Source organism: Brassica rapa, chromosome A03, assembly GCF_000309985.2.
Source record: "Brassica rapa cultivar Chiifu-401-42 chromosome A03, CAAS_Brap_v3.01, whole genome shotgun sequence".
Taxonomy (NCBI): Eukaryota; Viridiplantae; Streptophyta; class Magnoliopsida; order Brassicales; family Brassicaceae; genus Brassica; species Brassica rapa.
The window spans coordinates 25537166-25555378 of NC_024797.2; the positions used below are offsets into that span (position 1 = coordinate 25537166).

The window sequence follows — 18213 nt, forward strand, 5'->3', positions numbered from 1 at the left end:
TAAATATTTAGCTGACCAACATAGCGAAGTTTCACATTATGTGAATTAAAAAAAAAAGAGAAAATTGCCAAAAAAGTACAAAAATACAACATAATTGTCTCTTTAGTGTAATATCATCATTAAATTGTCCTTTTAGTATAATTGTTTTTCATAAACCAAAACTAACCTTTAATTAATCAAATAAATAAAATTTAAAGTATTTAAATATCAAAAAACGAATTAAAAATAAAAATAAAAAATTAATTTAAAATATGTTTATATATAATTTTAGGTCAACATTTTAGAGTATATTAATAAAAATTAACAAAAATATATATATTTCACGTTTTTATATTAATATAATTTTATTTGATATAAACAATTGAATTGTAAATAATTATATAAAAATACATTAATAAAAGAAATAAATATATTAATAAAAATTTAATGAACATAAAGAGCACACAAAAAAAGTTAAATATTTCATTTTTATAAATTGTACGTTTAAATTTACAAACAGATATTTCCAAAATATCGATTAAATTTTTTTATTGTATGTATGTTAACAATTTTGTAAATATCACTTTTATGAAATTCTTTAAATAGTTATAATAAGTAACACTTATATTAATATGTTTACGATAATTATATACTTAAATTTTATTATTATTTTTAATATATAGTGTCAATTAAAAATAAAATATTCTCATACATAACATGGGCAATAATATTTATGTATTCCCTGTGATATACACAATTGAATTCCAAATATTTTTAGGATATTTTTTACCGAACTTCCTAATTTTTTTGCAAAATCAAGTTTTTTTATCCGTAGAATGCATTTTCTACACTGTGTAGAAACAAGACAAAAATTCCATAAACAGATTCTACCATATGTAGCCATTGGAATTGTGTCTAGATTTCACATTTTTAAAATTTTATAATGCCTCATAAAAGTAGAAACTGCATTCGGAAGAAAAGTAAATATCTTTATAATTAGTAGAATTCGCATTTCCTACTTTTAGATGTTTAATTAAAAGTAAATTTTTCGTTCTAAAAAAAGTAGATGAATTTTTTAAATTTAGAATTCACTTTCTACTAACTCTTTTTTTCGTTGAAGATGAAATCTAGTTTTAGTAGAACGTAGTTTTAAAATTTAATTTATCAAGTTTTTCAGTCAAAAAAATATTAGTTAGTGTAAGTGAGTGTTTTATTAATTGTTTCTGTTTTTTATAATTTTTTGATTCATAATTCAATTTATTTCAATAATTTTTAGAATTGGAAAGGGCAATATAGAGAGAAAATATATAAAAAAGTTTTATATCAAAAAACAACGATGTTGAATTTTTGTTCTGTTTTTGTAATTTTCCCTAAAAAAAAATGGGAAAATTGCTAAAAGAGAACAAAAAAACAAGGTTGTTGTCCCCTTGGTATAAAACCAACATGAAGTTGTCTCAATAGTATAATTTTTCTCATAATCCCAAAACTATCCCTATATTTAATCTAATTAAACACAATTTAAAAGTTAATTTGAATTTAAAAAAGAAGTTAATGGAAAAAATGAAAAAAAATTTGAAAGGCAATCGAAAAAAAAAATGGTATAGATATGCATCATAGAGAACAAGAGTTTGTGAGAAGAATCAAAAGAAAAACTATGGAAAAACCATAGATTGATGAAGAAGAGAAGGGAGAATCATTTTTTCTTTAATTTTTTCAAGTAAAATCGACCATAACACGTTTTAGGAAGTTATAATATTTTTAGGAGATTTTTATAATATTTCCTTAACTGAAATTTCATTAATTTTCGCAAAAAATCAGGTATTCTTATCCGTAGAAGGCGACTTCTAAAAGTTTAGAAGAATGATAAAAATTTTGAATACATTTTCTACTTTGAGTAGACGTAAGAGTACATTGTAGAAAACACATTCCCTAAAATTTAGAATACTTTATAAACGTAGAAAATGCATTCGGAAGGAAAGTGGATACCTTTACGATTAGTAGAATGCACATTCCTCTTTTTTAGAAATTTAGTAAATAGTAAAATGGACGTTCTAAAAGAAGTAGATGAACATTAGGACATAATGGGAGCGGCTAGGGTTTTAGGCGACGAGCGAGGCGACGTTCAGATCTAGGAGACTACCGAAGATAAACGACGAATCTCTCCCGTTGGCTCTTGAGTCCTAGGCCTACTATACAAGGATAACCTGTTTCCCTTGGATAGAGCTGGTTTCTGTGAGCCCCGAAAGAGTCCGTGTCTTTACGTGCCAATCACGTTTTACTATATTGCTTGAAGTTACGACTATTCTTTCTAGCCTTTGCTAAGATCTGTATTCTCTTAGTCTTTTGGATTACTCTCCTTGTGGTAAACCAAGGAGATCTCTAGCCCTTGCTAAGTTTTGTATTTGACTGATCATGTCGAACCGTAGAGATCTGATCTCGACACATGGAAGCCAGAGACCCGGCTCCAGCACATCCCATGCCATCCGCCGTCTCGATATTGAAGATGATGAAATCATAAAACTTCCTGAATGTGACCTGGAGGCGGCGGCGGAGCGTTTGAAGCTGACCCTCATCGGACGCGTCTTTCAACTGAAGAGTAGGAGCATTGATGCTTTGATCAATCTGCTCCCAAAGCCACGAATCTGGAACGTGGAGGGCAGAGTCCGAGGAACGAATCTCGGGAATGGACGCTTCCAATTTGACTTTGAGAATGAACATGACCTCCATTCGGTTTTAAACAAGAGGCCATGTCATTTTAATCAATGGAGCTTTGCATTGGAGCGATGGGAACCCTTTACACGGGACGACTTCCCTAACTCGATTCCTTTTTGGATTAGTGTTATGGGTGTTCCAGTTCACTTCTGGAATGATGGTACTTTCTCAGAGATTGCCAAGGCCCTGGGAAAAAAACTTACACTGGATTCAAAACGAGCAAAAATCCAAGTTTCCATCAACGTGGATAACCCCTTACAATTTGAAAGGAGAGTTGGTTTTCCCAATGGTGATATAGGGAGGGTAACTTTTGTGTATGATGGTCTACATCGATATTGCTTCAACTGTAAACATATCTCTCATGATGAGAACTCGTGTCCGTTACTAACGGAGAAAGAACGTGAACACAGGAGACTTCAACGTCTTGATCAGAATATCAACAATGAAAAGAATCTTCAGCTCGAGTATCCGAGGGGAGCAAATGAGAATAGAACAAAGCGGCTGAGATCACCCCCCAATGATCGTATCGTACGATCAAACCTGCCACTGAGATCAAGGATGGAAGAAGAGAGAGAGGAAAAGAGACAACGTCATGCCTACCATGGTCCGAAAGATCACCCTAACTCTTTTTACGGAGCCTCGAAAAAGAGTTCTGATCGTCATTACCCCCGTGATTCGGGTAGAGATGCTGACCGACGTACGGATGTCTGGAATAGGATCGAACAGCCTCAAGAACCCCGAGATTCTGGCTCAATGCCACGACTTTACCCCTCTTTGAACCATAATGCTAGAGTGCGCAACGGATCAAGGGACCATAGGTCTCGTACGAGCTCGTACCAAAGAGAATGGAGACCCCGTACCCATTTAGCATCACACCACAATGGGGAACGCCGAAGCTCCGCTATATGGGGTTCTGACCACCGCCCAATCCTAACTCGCTTTCTCTCCAAACAAGGAAGGATTCGCCGCGGTTTCAAGTTCGACAAACGGTGGATTGGTAAGCATGGCCTTAGAGAAACGATTCTACAAGGATGGAACGTCCCCGGCAATCTGCACCCGCCTGATCTGTATGAGCGTATAGCCAAATGCCGCAAGGCAATCTCGCACTGGAAACGCCTGAACCCATCAAATTCGTGCATACGAATTGAAGAGATCAAAGATAAACTCGAGAAGGCTCAACTGAATGATGCTATCTCAAACGACGCGATTCTACAGCTCAAATGGGATCTATGCGCGGCTTTCCGGGACGAAGAGTTGTATTGGAAGCAAAAGAGTCGAGCTAACTGGCTGAGGGAAGGCGATAGGAATACCAAATTCTTCCATGCCAAAACGAAACAGCGTCGCGCTAGGAACAGGCTTTCCAAGCTTAAGAACCCCCAGGGAGGATGGGCGGAATGTGAAGAGGATATAGAACGGGTTGCAGCGGAATACTTCCAAGTTCTCTTTACCACATCAAACCCGGAAAATTTTGATGAAGCCCTCCGGTTTGTTACCGAGAAAGTTACTACACGATGTAATGAGACGCTTACAAGTGCCCCATCAGATGCGGAAATTAAAAAAGCTCTGTTCGATATCAACCCGGAGAAGGCACCTGGCCCTGATGGGATGACGAGCTTGTTCTATCAAACATTCTGGGGAATCACCGCAGGGGAGATCTTCCGTACGGTGAAAGACTTCTTCTCGTCAGAGACACTCGATGCGCGACTGAACCAAACAAACATCTGCCTTATCCCAAAGACAGATAGACCATGCGAGATGACGGAGTTTCGTCCCATAAGCTTGTGTAACGTAAGCTATAAAATCGTGTCGAAGATCCTCAGTAATCGACTTAAGCGATTCCTCCCGACTTTGATTTCGGAGACCCAATCGGCCTTTGTGGCTAAGCGACTCATCACAGATAATATCCTAGTCGCCCAAGAAGTGTTCCATGCTCTACGGACTAACCAAAGCTGCAAGACTAAATTTGTCGCCATCAAAACCGATATGAGTAAAGCCTATGATAGGGTGGAATGGACATTCTTAGAAGCACTTATGCGCAAACTGGGATTTTGTGAGCGATGGATCTCCTGGATACATGTTTGCATTTCTTCAGTATCATACAATGTACTCATCAATGGAGAGCCAAAAGGTAACATAATCCCAACCAGAGGTATCCGACAGGGTGACCCATTATCTCCATTCCTGTTCATTATCCTGACAGAGGCGCTTATATCCCAAATACATGGAGCAGAAAGAGAGGGCAGACTCACCGGCCTAAAAATCGCGAGAGACAGCCCTCCTGTCTCGCATCTCCTGTTTGCCGATGACAGCCTCTTCTTCTGTAAAGCAGAACCTCAACAATGCCGGGAACTCATGAAGATCATTAGTGAATACGGGAGAGCATCAGGACAACAGTTGAACGCCGCCAAATCTTCCGTTTTCTTCGGCAGCAAGGTCCCAACGGAACTCAAAACTGAAATAAAAGAAGCTCTGGGTATATCTCGCGAGGGAGGGATGGGCATCTATCTGGGACTACCGGAGAAGATATGTGGATCCAAGAGACAAGTATTTGCTTTTATACAGGAACGCCTTTTGGAGCGTCTGAACTCTTGGTCTGCGAAACTTCTTTCAAAAGGCGGAAAGGAGGTTTTGATCAAATCGGTGGCACAGGCACTTCCCTCCTATGTTATGTCATGTTTCCTACTTCCTCAAGACATTATTAAAAAAATGTCTAGTGCCATCGCAAGGTTCTGGTGGAGTACCAAGCAAAAGAATGGCGGCCTACACTGGATCGCATGGAATAAAATCTGCGTACCGAAGGATAAGGGAGGCTTGGGATTTCGAGATTTAAAGAATTTCAACATTGCCCTGCTGGCCAAGCAACTGTGGCGCCTTGTACAATACCCGACGTCCCTATTGGCTAAAGTCCTGAAAGGAAGATATTATCGCAATACAAATCCGATTGATGTCGAGAAAGCAAGTTCACCATCTTACGTATGGCGCAGTTTGATGGCAGCAAAACCCCTCCTGAAGTCGGGACTGAGAAAGGCAATAGGCTCTGGCTATAATACTAGAGTCTGGGACGAGTCATGGCTCCCCACAAGCCCCCCACGTCCGCCTACTGGGGTAAACCCGATCCAAAAACCAAATTTACTCGTCCATGAGCTTATCGATCGAAACTCCAAGAATTGGAACTTGGATCTGTTGAAAACTTTGATCGCCCCAGAAGATATCCCATTGATATGTAGCCTGCGGATTAGTAAAGCCTTCAGGGTAGATAGCTACTGCTGGGTTCATACGAAATCCGGAATGTACTCCGTCAAAACTGGATATGATGAGATGTGTAGACTGACAGAGGAACTTCCTACTGATTATTGCTCAGAACCGAGCATTTCTGGCTTAATTCAACAGGTGTGGGCGAGTAAAACTGTGCCAAAAATAAAACACTTCATGTGGCAGGCCCTGACTAATTGTGTTCCCGTCTGCAGTCGTTTGGCTGACCGGCACTGTCACCCTGATCGGACATGTCCAAGATGCGGGCAACATGAAGAGACTATAAACCATATGCTATTTGAATGTCATATGGCCACCCATACCTGGTCCCTTGCGGCACTTTCCACCATTCCGGGAGAGTTCCCGAGCTCCTCCATATACGGAAACTTTGACTTCCTACTCAACAGGATCCACAAACGACATAGCACAGAGGAGTGCAAAGCTCGGATCCCTTGGATCCTCTGGTTCCTATGGAAAGCTCGAAATGAGAAGGTCTTTAGTAACAAGGATATCTCGCCATTGGAGGTGCTGCAGTCTGCAGCTTCAGAAACGACTAGCTGGTGTGTGGCGCAAATTATCCCGGAAGCACCAGAGGTGAATGTAAGCTTGATGATCCCGGAGCCGCAATTTACACCTTCACGGAGGCCTTTTTGCAGGATAGACGCATCATGGAAGGAAGATGACGCCCGCTACGGTGGTGGGTTCGTGATGGAGAATGAAGATGGGAGCACAATGTTCGGTTCAATTGCTAGTAACCGTGTGTTGTCTCCCCTACATGCAGAGTTCGCAACTTTGCTGTGGGCTATGAAGTCTTCGCTATCTCTCGGTCACGTCTCGATGGCTTTTGAATCAGACTGCTTGCAGCTGGTTAGGCTGATTGAGGAAGAAGAAGAATGGCCAAGTCTTATGGCAGAGTTTGATGAGTTTCTTAATCTACGTTCTATGTTCCAATATTGCTCCATCTCTTTTGTTTCACGTTTAAAGAATATCCGAGCCGATTGCCTTGCGAAAGGTGCTCGGTCTCGCGGCTTTTGTTTTTCCCATGTACTTCCTGAGGTCCCAACTTGGCTGGTGCTCGACACCACTTGGTTGGAATCATCGTAATAAAAATATGGAGCTTTCGATGTCAAAAAAAAAAAAGAAGTAGATGAACGTGTTTATTTTAGAAATTGTTTTCTACTATACTATTTTATGTTGAAGACGCATTCTATTTTTAGTAGAACGTATCTTAAAAATCTTATTTACCAAGTTTTTGAACAAAACAAAATTACCAACTTGTGTATATAGATGTTTTATTAATTTTTTATATTTTTAATAATTTTTTTGATTCTCAAAATTATTTATTTCATTAGTTTTCAGAAATACAAAGGGTAAAAAGGAGAAAAAATGGACAAAACTAGTTTTATACCAAAGGGACAACAACCTGGTTTTTTTATTCTATTTTTGCAATTTTCTCAAAAAAAATTCACATTTTGTTTCTAAAAAATTTAGGAGAGACTCAGTAGACTTTAATGGTCTTTCCGTCCACCTAAATTGTGTGACTTGACTGTAAATATTATATTTTGGACTAACGGACTAACCAGTTGTAGGAATGGTATCCAGCGATTGTGGCCACCTTCTCCAAAGCTTGTTTCCATCTTCCAATGTCCTCCTCACCTTTACCCTCACAAGTTTTTCTGAAAACACTCCCGAAATCACCGGTCAGCTTCTTTACATCAGATGGATCTACTTTGTAGAAAATGGCCATCACAGTTTGACCCAATTCTTCCCTGCACTTCATAATCTCCACCAACTCCTCAAGACACCATGTTGAAGAAGCGTAGTTCCTCGAGAGCAAGATGATGGCGATCTTAGATTCTCTAATCCCCTGTATGAGTTTGGGACCGATGGATTCTCCTCTCTTGATCCCATTATCATTGAATGGTGTGATTCCCTTTCTTGTAAACTCTTTTAGAATGTGACTTAGAACGTCTCTTCGAACATCTTCCCCACGGAAGCTCGGAAAGACATCGTACATCCAGACATGAGAGGAAGAAGATGGAGAAGCCGATGAAGGAGACAAAGCAGATGGAGTTGATGAAGTAGACAAAGACCTAGAAGATAAAGAAGATGGTGGTGATGATGGAGACAAAGACGAAGTATCGATTTCATTGTTTTCTGGATTGAATCTGAATCTTCGAATCACGAAGAAACCTATTGCAGCAGCAACGATGGTAAGGAAAAGAGAGAAATCCATTTGTGAGGTGGGGAAAAGGATCAATGAGCTTGCTACAGATTGTGGAGCAAAGAGTGAAACAAAGATGCTTTTTGTATAATTGAACAAAGCTACATGAAAAGTTGACTCCGTTGACTGAGAGAGACTTTGTGGTGAAAAAAGATTCACAGATAAAAATCACTGTGCCTAAAGTTGAAAGGTAATGCATGGCTCCACCATTCTTTGTAGTGGGAACAGTGCGTTGGGGGCATCCTATGCTAAGGAGGAAAAGGCAAGGAAGAGCTGAAGCAACTTCAAGGAAGTAGTGATTGAAATCAGTGTCTCTACATCAATATTAATGAGTTCACACTTGAAATTTTACAGCGAAGAGATTAATCTTCTCTGGAAGTTTCCTCCTGGGCTTCAACTCTATTGACAAGAAAGTAGGTTTAGTAAAGTATCTGCAATCAGCTTTCTTCTTCTGCTTTATCATTTAAATATAAACAAATGTTTTAGATTTCTTAAGATTATGATCATACAATAGTTTATAACTTAAGAATCTGATCTCATTATATGTTTTAGCACAGATGATGGTGAATGGAAACTTTGATCGTGTGTAGAACTTTAGAAAAAGTAGGTTATGGTGAATGGGAACTTCATTTAACTGACTTGGGACAGATTGCAGACATTTTTATTTGTTTTCTGTTTTGTTAACAATTGTTTGCTTGATATTCAAGGTATAGAAGGAATGAATAATTTATATGATGCACATACTCTTATAAACATATATTTGGCTACACATTTTTGTTCAAACTCAATATCACACAATGATAATCTTACACTAATTAATACAGAAAAAAATGCACATCAATTGAAAATTAAGGATTTAAAAACAGTAACTAATGAAAATGAGATTTCAGAGGACGTAGCCCGCATTCTTCAATCTTCCATTTTATACTTCTTCAAATTCGAATACGACCAGATGCTCCTTTGAAGTTGGATAGAATTCGAACCATAAAGTTGAATGTGTAGATTTAACAACATTCGGTTTGTCCTTGATGCAACAAGAGATTTTCATCTCCCTCCAGTCACAAGCCTCAACGTCAGGCTTATAATTGAAATATGCAGGCACTGATTCTCCGGGAAAAAACTGCCAGGTTTCCTATCGATGTGTTGATGATAATCTCTTGCTTCTTGATTCAGTTTAAAGCAGTTAACAAAGCGGAGCGTATGAAACTTTTTCTTTTTACTGTGCTCGCTACTAGTAAAGATGAGGATGCTGTGCTCAAAGCTACTGACTTTGGATTGTCTGTGTTCATAGAAGAAGGTGAGGTGTGTAATCAAATATGTGTCTTCTGATTTTGTTAAGATTCTAATGAATGCTTGGAGTTTATGAATCTGATCTCATTTAGTACATAGTGGTCTGCTTCAAAACAGAGGCTTTGCAAGTTTTAGTGTGGGTAATTGTCTGCTTGATACACAGTTACGTTGTCAAGTTATGCCCTTTTAATTGATAATCTGGTGTGTTTTATGCTTACGGAAAAAGTGTACAGGGATGTTGTAAGGAGTGCTTTCTATGTTGCTCCTGAAGTATTAAGACGAAGCTACAAGAAGTAGATCAGCATCTGGAGTTCAGGGGTTATTCTATACATCTTGCTTTGTGGTGTACCTCCTTTTTGGTAAGGTAATATAAAGCTAACATATTCTTTGATTGTTTTATTTATTTATCTCTGTAGTTTATATGGTTTGTGAATCTGTAATGTAATTGTTGTAAAGTCCACTTAGTCTCTTTTTAAAACAAAACATTAAGTGTGGTTGTGTAATCAGCATGCTTTCTAATGTCTTCACAGAACATCCTTGGATCAGAGGGGGTGAAGAAGCCTCAGACAATCCTATTGATAGTGCTGCGTTATCTCTGATGAGGCAATTCTGAGCAATGAGCAAGCTTAAGAAGCTAGCTCCAAAGGTAAGAAAAACTACAAACTTCTCTTGTGGAAGTAAGCATTCTCTTCTGTTTTGCCTCTCTGATCATTGCTTGTGTTTCTGATTTTGTATAGCAGATTATTGCAGAGAGTCTATCGGAAGAGGAAACTAAAGGTCTTAAAACCATGTTTGCGTAATATGGATAACGACATTAACTCAAGAAGAACTTAACACCGGACTGGTTCTAATCTCTCTGAAGCTGAAGTAAAACTGCTCATGGAAGCTGTTAGTACTGTCATTTCTTTCCACGCTTCCATAGTCATCTTAAAAATGATTGAGAAGCCTTTTTTATATTTTCAGGCTTATCTCAGGGACGTTGCATAGATACAGACTGGATCAAGATGATCACTTATTCAAAGCCTTCCAACACATAGACAAAGACAGCAGCGGGTAAGTTTTTTCAAGTGGAACTGAGAAAATATACTTAGCGAAGATGGAACTGGCTTACACAGGTTTATCACAATGGATGAGTTAAGAGTCAGCCGTGAACGAGAGTATTGGCATTACGGGAGATGAAGCAAGGCATGAATATATATGCCGACACATTTGTAGTCAAACCCGACATATGCATACAAATAGAGAAAATAGAGCAAAAGATGCACATCAACTTGTAAGTAAGGTTTTCTCAAAAAGAAGTTATTAGTGAAAATGTGATTTGTTTTTCACAGCTTCCATTAACATGAGGGAGCCAAGGTTTCCAAATGATGTATTCCGCATTCTTTAATCTCCCATTTGTTGTTGTTGTTTCCGAACTCAAAGACTAACTCGGGGGCACTCACAGTTCCTTCAATTTCGAATATGAACAGATGCTCCCCTAAAGTTGGAGAGAATGCACCCAATCTATAAGAAGAATAACCAGCTGGTTTAACACCATTGAGTTTGTCATTGATGCAACAAGATATTTCAGGGCAGCGCCCATAACCAGCATCACCCTTATAGACCAGCAAGAGGCAAACTCTAAATCTCAAGGATGTAGGAAAGTAGTGTGTATCTAATCCATTCCAATTCATTGACAGGGAACTCCCGGTGGCTTGGTACGTGAAATATGTAGGCACTGTTTCTCCGGGCAAAGTTGCAAAGTCTCTTGTCCATGTGTTGATGATAAGGTCTCTTCCTTCTTGATTCAGTTTAAAGCAGTTAACAAATCTGAGCGCGTTAAACTTTTTCTTGTTAAAAGAGCAATCGAGTTTTTCGAGGGACCCACAATTGTCTGCGTCTAGGAATTCTAAGGAGTCCGGAAGCTGCGGAAGAGACACCAGCTTCGTGCATCCCTTGATTACAAGTTCACGAAGACGAGGCCATGACATGATTGATGGAGGCAATTCTTCTATTGCAGTTCCAGCGAGCTTTAGAACGCTGATGTTTGTGGAAATCTCGGGAAAGATTTTCAATGAAGAGCAGTCAGTGAGAACAAGTTCATCAAGAGATTTCATGCTGATATTGATGGGAAGGGCCGTTAGGTTTGAGCATAGATTAAGAGACAGCTTCCTGAGATTAGTCATATTCCCAATGGAAGAAGGGAGCTCAACAAGACTTGAGCATCCACCGAGATACAACTCCTCAAGATTAGTCATATTCCCAATAGAAGAAGGGAGCTCCCGTAGACTTGAGCATCCTCGCAATTCAAATTTCTTGAGGTAACTGGCGGGAATATACAAAGGGAGCTCCACAAGATTTGAGCAACCACTAGAAAAAAAAGTCTTGAGATTAAAGGAATTTCTAACAGAAGATGGAAGCGCCACCAAACTTGAGCAATTCTCGAGATACAACGTCTTGAGATTACCAATGGAAGGTGGGAGCTTAGCTAGATGTGAGCATCCCGTGAGAAGCAATTCCTCGAGAGTAGTGACATTTTCCATAGAAGAGGGGAACTCCACTAGACTTGAGCAATGACTAAGATTCAAACGCCGGAGATTGATAGCATTTCCAATAGAAAAGGGGAGCTCAGTTAGACTTGAGCAACCAGAAAGGTCCAATGTTTGCAGATTAGTGGCAGTTGAGAGATCAGGAAGCTCGTTTAGATTTTCGGAGTCCGTCAAATTCATCAATTTCAGATTTCTAATCGTCTGTACGGAAAAAAAAAGAAGAATAAAAAGATCAATAAACGAAGACGTACGGTCCATTCAAACATTTAAATAGATTCGAATAAAATAAGTAATACAAAGTACAAATATTATTTTTACTTACTTTATTTCCTTCCCACAATTTCTCAAGGTAGTTGCTTTCAGTCAAGATTAGTTTCACCAGGAACTCTGGATTAAAATTAGAAGGCAGACATGTCAGCGGAAAATAATCCCAATGCAAAATTCTTAGATTTCGGGGCAGACATGTCATGGGGTCTATGCTGTAAGGATATGGCTTCCTGTCTTTGACTCTTAAGAATTGGACATTGGACATTCTTTCAAAAACTCCGTCACTTATCTTCAACTCCGTATCCAACTCTGAAAAGTCCAAATCTATGCCTATAACATTTCGACTACCCTGCAAAAGAACCCAAAGATACATAAGCAAAGTTTGTGTGTTCAAAAACAAAAAGATACATAAGCAAAGATGAATTTTATCAAATTTTGGAGGAAGAGAACGGCTAATGTGAAAAACTTACTAGTGTATCGTTACATAGTACTTGACATATATCTCCAGCATCAACCAAAAACTGGCGCTGCCCAGGTTCACGAATGGATTGTTTATGAACAATCTCTCTACCAAAACGTGCTAACAAATCATGGATTTCTGTATATCCCCCCTCGAAGGATATGAAAGCTTTCTCAGCTAAACCACGGAGACGACCTTTCACACCAACAAAATTCTTTTCAAGACACCCTTCCACAATTTCAAGCGTTTCATCGTTGAAAAAGCAAGCTAAATGAAGAAATAAATCTTGATCATCAACGCGTAGGGCATCGTAACTGAACTTTAAAATACTTTCTATTTCTCCATCAAGTATACTTCTTAACCTTGGTAAATCCTCTTCCCACTCCTGCTTGGGCCTTCCTTCGAAATAAGATCCTATAACCTTTAGTCCCAAAGGGAGATTACCGGCAAGTTTTGTAACTTCCCAAGCAAGTTCCTTAAATCCATCATGTGGAGACTTTTGGCCAAAAGCATACATGCAGAAGATTTCAAGAGCCTCGTCGTCAGGTGGAAACTCCACCTCGTAGATATCGTCAATCCTACGTGCATTTAAAAGACTTTTATCTTGTGTTGTGATTATTATCCTACTTCCAGGACCAAACCACCGAGCTTCTTTCGCTATGGCTTCTATTTGCAACGAATGATCCACGTCATCAAGAATGGCAAGCACTCTCTTGTCTTTTAACCTGTCTTCCACAACTCCTAAATGCTGAATCTTCATATCTTCTTGGTTGACTATTTGGTACATGAACTCTTTTTGTAATTGCAGTTTCGCACTGTACTCATCATAGTAAGGTCTGGGAAAACGTCTTTTAATATTCTCCATAAAGACACTAAATTGGAACTCACGGGAGTAATGGCTGAATAGAACTCTGGCGATGGTGCTCTTACCAATTCCAGAAGGACCCCAAATCCCTATCATCCTCACTTCATTGGAGCCTAGGCGTAGCAACAGTTTCAGTTTTATCATATGAGTACTCATCCCAACGAGATTGTCGAAATCACTCGATTGTGCAGAATTATTCAGCTTGTTAAAAACATCGGTGGATATATCCTCGATCATGGCAGCTTCATCAACCCTAAAAAGAGAAAACATGAATACATAATAAAATAGTTATTGTAAACAAAATTGATACAGACATGATCAAATTTAAGAGTTTTTTTTTATAAAAACAATTGAATCAACAAACTTTCACATATTGTGGTTAGAAAAAAACAAGAATTCACATTTTTTTCCAAAATTATTACCGAAATCCTAATATTTTCAAAACACCACAACTTCCCCTATATATTAATCATGGAGCATTACAATATGTTTTTGTAGCCACGTGTCAAAACTATGATGATTCTTAGAATTCTTTAGAAAAAATAAGTTGGTCCATATATGTTATAATTTTTATTAAATTAATTATAAGATTGATTAATAATGTACAAAAGAATATTTTCAATTTTTTCTTAAAAAAACTACAAAATTACATAATATGATTAACATATATATGACAATTAACGATTATGAATCATATTATATAAAAATATAAAATAGGTTAATTCCAAAATTTGCATTGAAAAATTATTGAAATATTAATAATTTAATTTTAAAATTTGTATTGAAAAATCTCACATTAAATATTTGTGATTAATAATTTAAATTTTTGTTACAACAAATATACAAATGTTAATAAAATCATATAAGTAGGAAGTATCAATAATAAATATTTATATCAAAATATACTATATATATTTATGTCAAAATGATTGATTTGATTTATTTACCAAAAACATGATTGTAAATAAATAAAAGGTATTGGTTTTGATTTATGTGCTTACTCTAATGTATATATTTTTATGTATACAAATTATTTTTTAAATAAGTGGTTTCTAATATGTTATTTGATCATGACAATCTTATAAATACACTTCTTCAACTCAAAATGATTTTTAATATTGGAAACATTATATATATTATTTTATTCAAATTAAATAACTTAGTCTTGACATTTATATTTTGGATGTGTACTTATATTCTATAACAACTTGATATATTATATTTGAACACTAACCCGTGAATACAGTTTGCCGGTGATTTTCTTCAAAAATTTGATTCTTAGATATTTTTTTGGAGTGGAACTAATTTTTAAAGATGTTTATCTTTTTAAACTGATACGTATGTAATTCACATAATAAGTTAAAAAAAACAAACTCATATCAGTAAAACATAAACGAGAACGAAAGCCAAATTTAATAGAGGTAGAAAATAAAATCACTTATGGAGAATCAATATCAAACAAATCGAGAGCAAAAAACCTAATCCCATTTGGTCATTTTACAATCGATATTATCTATCTAGTTTTGGTGATTTGTGTCATCCGCAAAACTTAATTTCCGTTTATACAGATGAAGTTCTTAAAATGACCTATAATATGTTAACTCTTTAACAACGATGATGCATTTAAGTTACCAACATTTGTATTGATCATTTTACAATCGATAAAGATTGTAATGTTGCAAAATGTTAAAACCATTTAATGAACAAACATTAGTATAAAAAGTTCACCCCGCTCATGCCCGCTTATTATCATCTAGTTCTGTCATATTTTTGGAACATTTCTCAAATCATGTCATATAGTCAGGCATGTATATAGTAAGCTGAAAAGTTGTTTATTTTGAGTATTTTTTTCTGTACATATAATATTTTGAAAGATGGCAAGTAAAAGTTAAGCGGACAAACCAGTTGCATGAATGGTAACCAGCTATTGTGGCCACCTTCTCCAAAGCTTGTTTCCACCTCCTAATGTCCTCCTTAGATTTACCCTCACAAGTTTTTCTGAACACCTTCCCAAAATCACCGTTCAGCTTCTTTACATCAGATGGATCAACTTCATAGAAAATGGCCATCACAGTTTGACCCAGCTCCTCCCTGCAGTTCATAATCTCCACCAATTCCTCAAGACACCACTTAGAAGAAGCATAGTTCTTAGAGAGCAAGACGATCGCAATCTTAGATCCTCTAATCCCCCGTATGAGTTCGGGAGCGATGGACTCTCCTCTCTCGATCCCATTATCGTTGAAAAATGTGATTGTCTTTCTCTTAAACTCCTTTTTAATGTGACTAAGAAAGTTTTTGCGGACATCTTCCCCACGGAAGCTCGGAAAGACATCGTGTAACCAGACGTGAGAGGAAGAAGATGGAGCCGATGAAGGAGACAAAGCAGACAGAGGTGGTAGTGGAGACAAAGAAGACGGAGGTGATGATGGGACTTGAGTTTGGCTCTGGTTTTGCACTCGGATTTTCTTTCTCACTGGTTTAGCGATCGGATTTGAAAGCTCATCTGCTTTCCTCTTCTTTCTCTTTTCTACTATCTTTCTCTGTTTCTTAATTTCTTTCAAAAACGATCGAAATCTCATTTTTGAAAAGTTTTTCTTTTTGGGGAATGAAGTATTAGTATATCACAAAACAAAACAGTGGAGTTGAAGAAATAAGTAGATAAAAGGAAAATTGATTTCTTGATGGAATCTGAATTTTCAAAAACAATATGAAGAAGCATATGCAGGAGCAGCGACAGCGAGAATGGCAAATGAAAGGGAAAAATAACCAATCTGTGTGGTGGCTAGAGGACCAAGTCTATTTTTGTAGATACGAAATGTAGCCAATGAAACAAAAACACGTGTGGAAAACACGTGCGTTAGTCAAAAAAAAAATAAAAAAAAATTCGTATGTATAATTGAGTAACTGACACGAAACGTTTGTCACCGACGAAAGTATGGAAAATTGCACCCGAAGACCAAAAAATATATTATAATTCAGTAACTAACCAATAATAATTGACCACAATATTCAATATATTTTTTTTGTCAACATATTCATTTCCTTGAAATGAAATGCCCAATGGGCTTAGAAGATAAATCAGAAGTTTAGGTGCACTATCCACTAAATTACAAGATCGATATTAACCTGTGATCTGAACCTATCTTCCTCAACGTTCCGAACCACCTGTGATCTTGTAACTTCGAACGCGCCTCCGTGTAGAAAGAAATCCGACATCGCACCACCGGCTAAGTCACCATTAACACCCATTTCGACGCCAGACTCCGATGAACCTCACTTCTAATCCCGATCACCTTTCACGCCAGACTCCGAGGCCTTAGTCCACCGTATGAGACACCGAGGAAGCTTAAGTCGAATTGAAGGAGGACTCTTCGTCGGACCGTTACTAGAACGCCAACATCTACTGAATCCGCTCTTCAGGGTGACTTAACGAGACCATCAAACTCAACCAGCGAAATAAGACATCTAATCAACAGCCAATCGGGATTTAGATGTAACCAAGTGAAAGGATAGAGATAATCAAACCAAAACTCGATGATAAATGATGAAGAGTAAAGAAGACCATCGGTTTGATTTGAGAAACAAAAAACACAACAAAATCCGGCCTCCGGAAATTTATTATCATCCGCTACCGGAATATATATATCGGCAAACCGAAGGGAAGTCTGATCTAAGATCAGAAAACAAAAACCAAAATTATAAACCTCATCTCTTCTCCTCTGTGAAGGATACGAGAGAGAGAACAGAGGAAAGAAGAGAGAGGTCCTCCCATATATATTTTCTTTAATATATGCCAAACTACTTTGACAATCAACTGGTAAACTTTTTTTTTTTATTCTTCTTCTACTTTCAGATCTCTGCTTCTGTTCTCTTAGTATTATTGACGGACACAAATCAAAGGTCATCATGTTTTAATCACTTCCATCTATACAAATACAATCAACACCTTTGTCACCACCAATTTTTCACTCTGTCACCATATCTTTCTTTTTCTAGTAATTAAACTCCTCTGACTAAAAATAATCGTTAAAAAAACTCTTTGCTAAAAATTCTCTGAAATAAACCATCAACTTTAATTTCGTTAACATATGTTATCCTCTGTTTAAAAAATCATAACGAATGGTGACATACGTTAACGATTTATAAGTTAAGGGTTTATAATGTTGAAAACTTAGTTGAAGGTTTTTTTACGATTCAAAAAATAGTTGAGAGGTTTTATCACTAAAAATCATTAAATGTTTTAAAATATTTATTATCATTATACATTTTTTATATTGATATATAAACTTTTAAAACAAATTTATAAATTTTAATACATTACTCTATAACCGATTTATAAAGCTTCATAAATATTTAATACTTTTACATATGATTAATACCGTTTTACAATGATTTTATAAGCTTTTAAAATTCCTGATACAATAATAATAATAAACTAGATCTTGATCCGCACAACCGCACGGGTTTTTGTTTTCATTTATTTTTATATAAATATTTTGTTTTTAATTCTAAATTGTGTATATTATAATATAATAAGTTTACGGTATATTTTTTTCATTGAATAGATTGTTTCAAACTTTCACATGTATTTTTATCTTCTTCTATATATATATTTTCAGATTATTATTTCACTATT

General features: G+C 36.9%; 3 protein-coding genes across 6 annotated transcripts in view; 2 read left to right on the forward strand and 1 right to left on the reverse strand.

Annotated features, from left to right (window-relative positions):
• LOC103861267 (probable disease resistance protein RPP1) overlaps window positions 1-18173 on the reverse strand; it is a 30674-nt gene extending 12501 nt beyond the window's left edge. The window contains exons 1-4 of one of the 4 annotated variants that reach the window (XM_009138983.3): window positions 15480-18148; window positions 12723-13830; window positions 12308-12601; window positions 10706-12186 (exon numbers count right to left, since the gene is read on the reverse strand). In XM_009138983.3, coding sequence (XP_009137231.1) covers window positions 10795-12186; window positions 12308-12601; window positions 12723-13830; window positions 15480-16156 — 3471 coding nt within the window. In that variant the 5' untranslated portion in view covers window positions 16157-18148 and the 3' untranslated portion in view covers window positions 10706-10794. Of the gene's footprint in view, window positions 1-7523; window positions 10504-10705; window positions 12187-12307; window positions 12602-12722; window positions 13831-15479 lie in introns of those variants that run through there. The other 3 variants (XM_033286831.1, XM_033286832.1, XM_009138981.3) reach the window with 3 other exon arrangements.
• LOC103861069 (potassium transporter 9) overlaps window positions 1-18213 on the forward strand; it is a 645946-nt gene that overhangs the window by 589862 nt on the left and 37871 nt on the right. The gene's annotated exons all lie outside the window — the stretch shown is intronic.
• Window positions 1633-7507, forward strand: LOC117132506. Its single transcript, XM_033286829.1, has one exon. It carries the CDS (start codon window positions 2392-2394, stop codon window positions 7045-7047), a length of 4656 nt encoding a protein of 1551 aa, XP_033142720.1. The 5' UTR covers window positions 1633-2391; the 3' UTR covers window positions 7048-7507.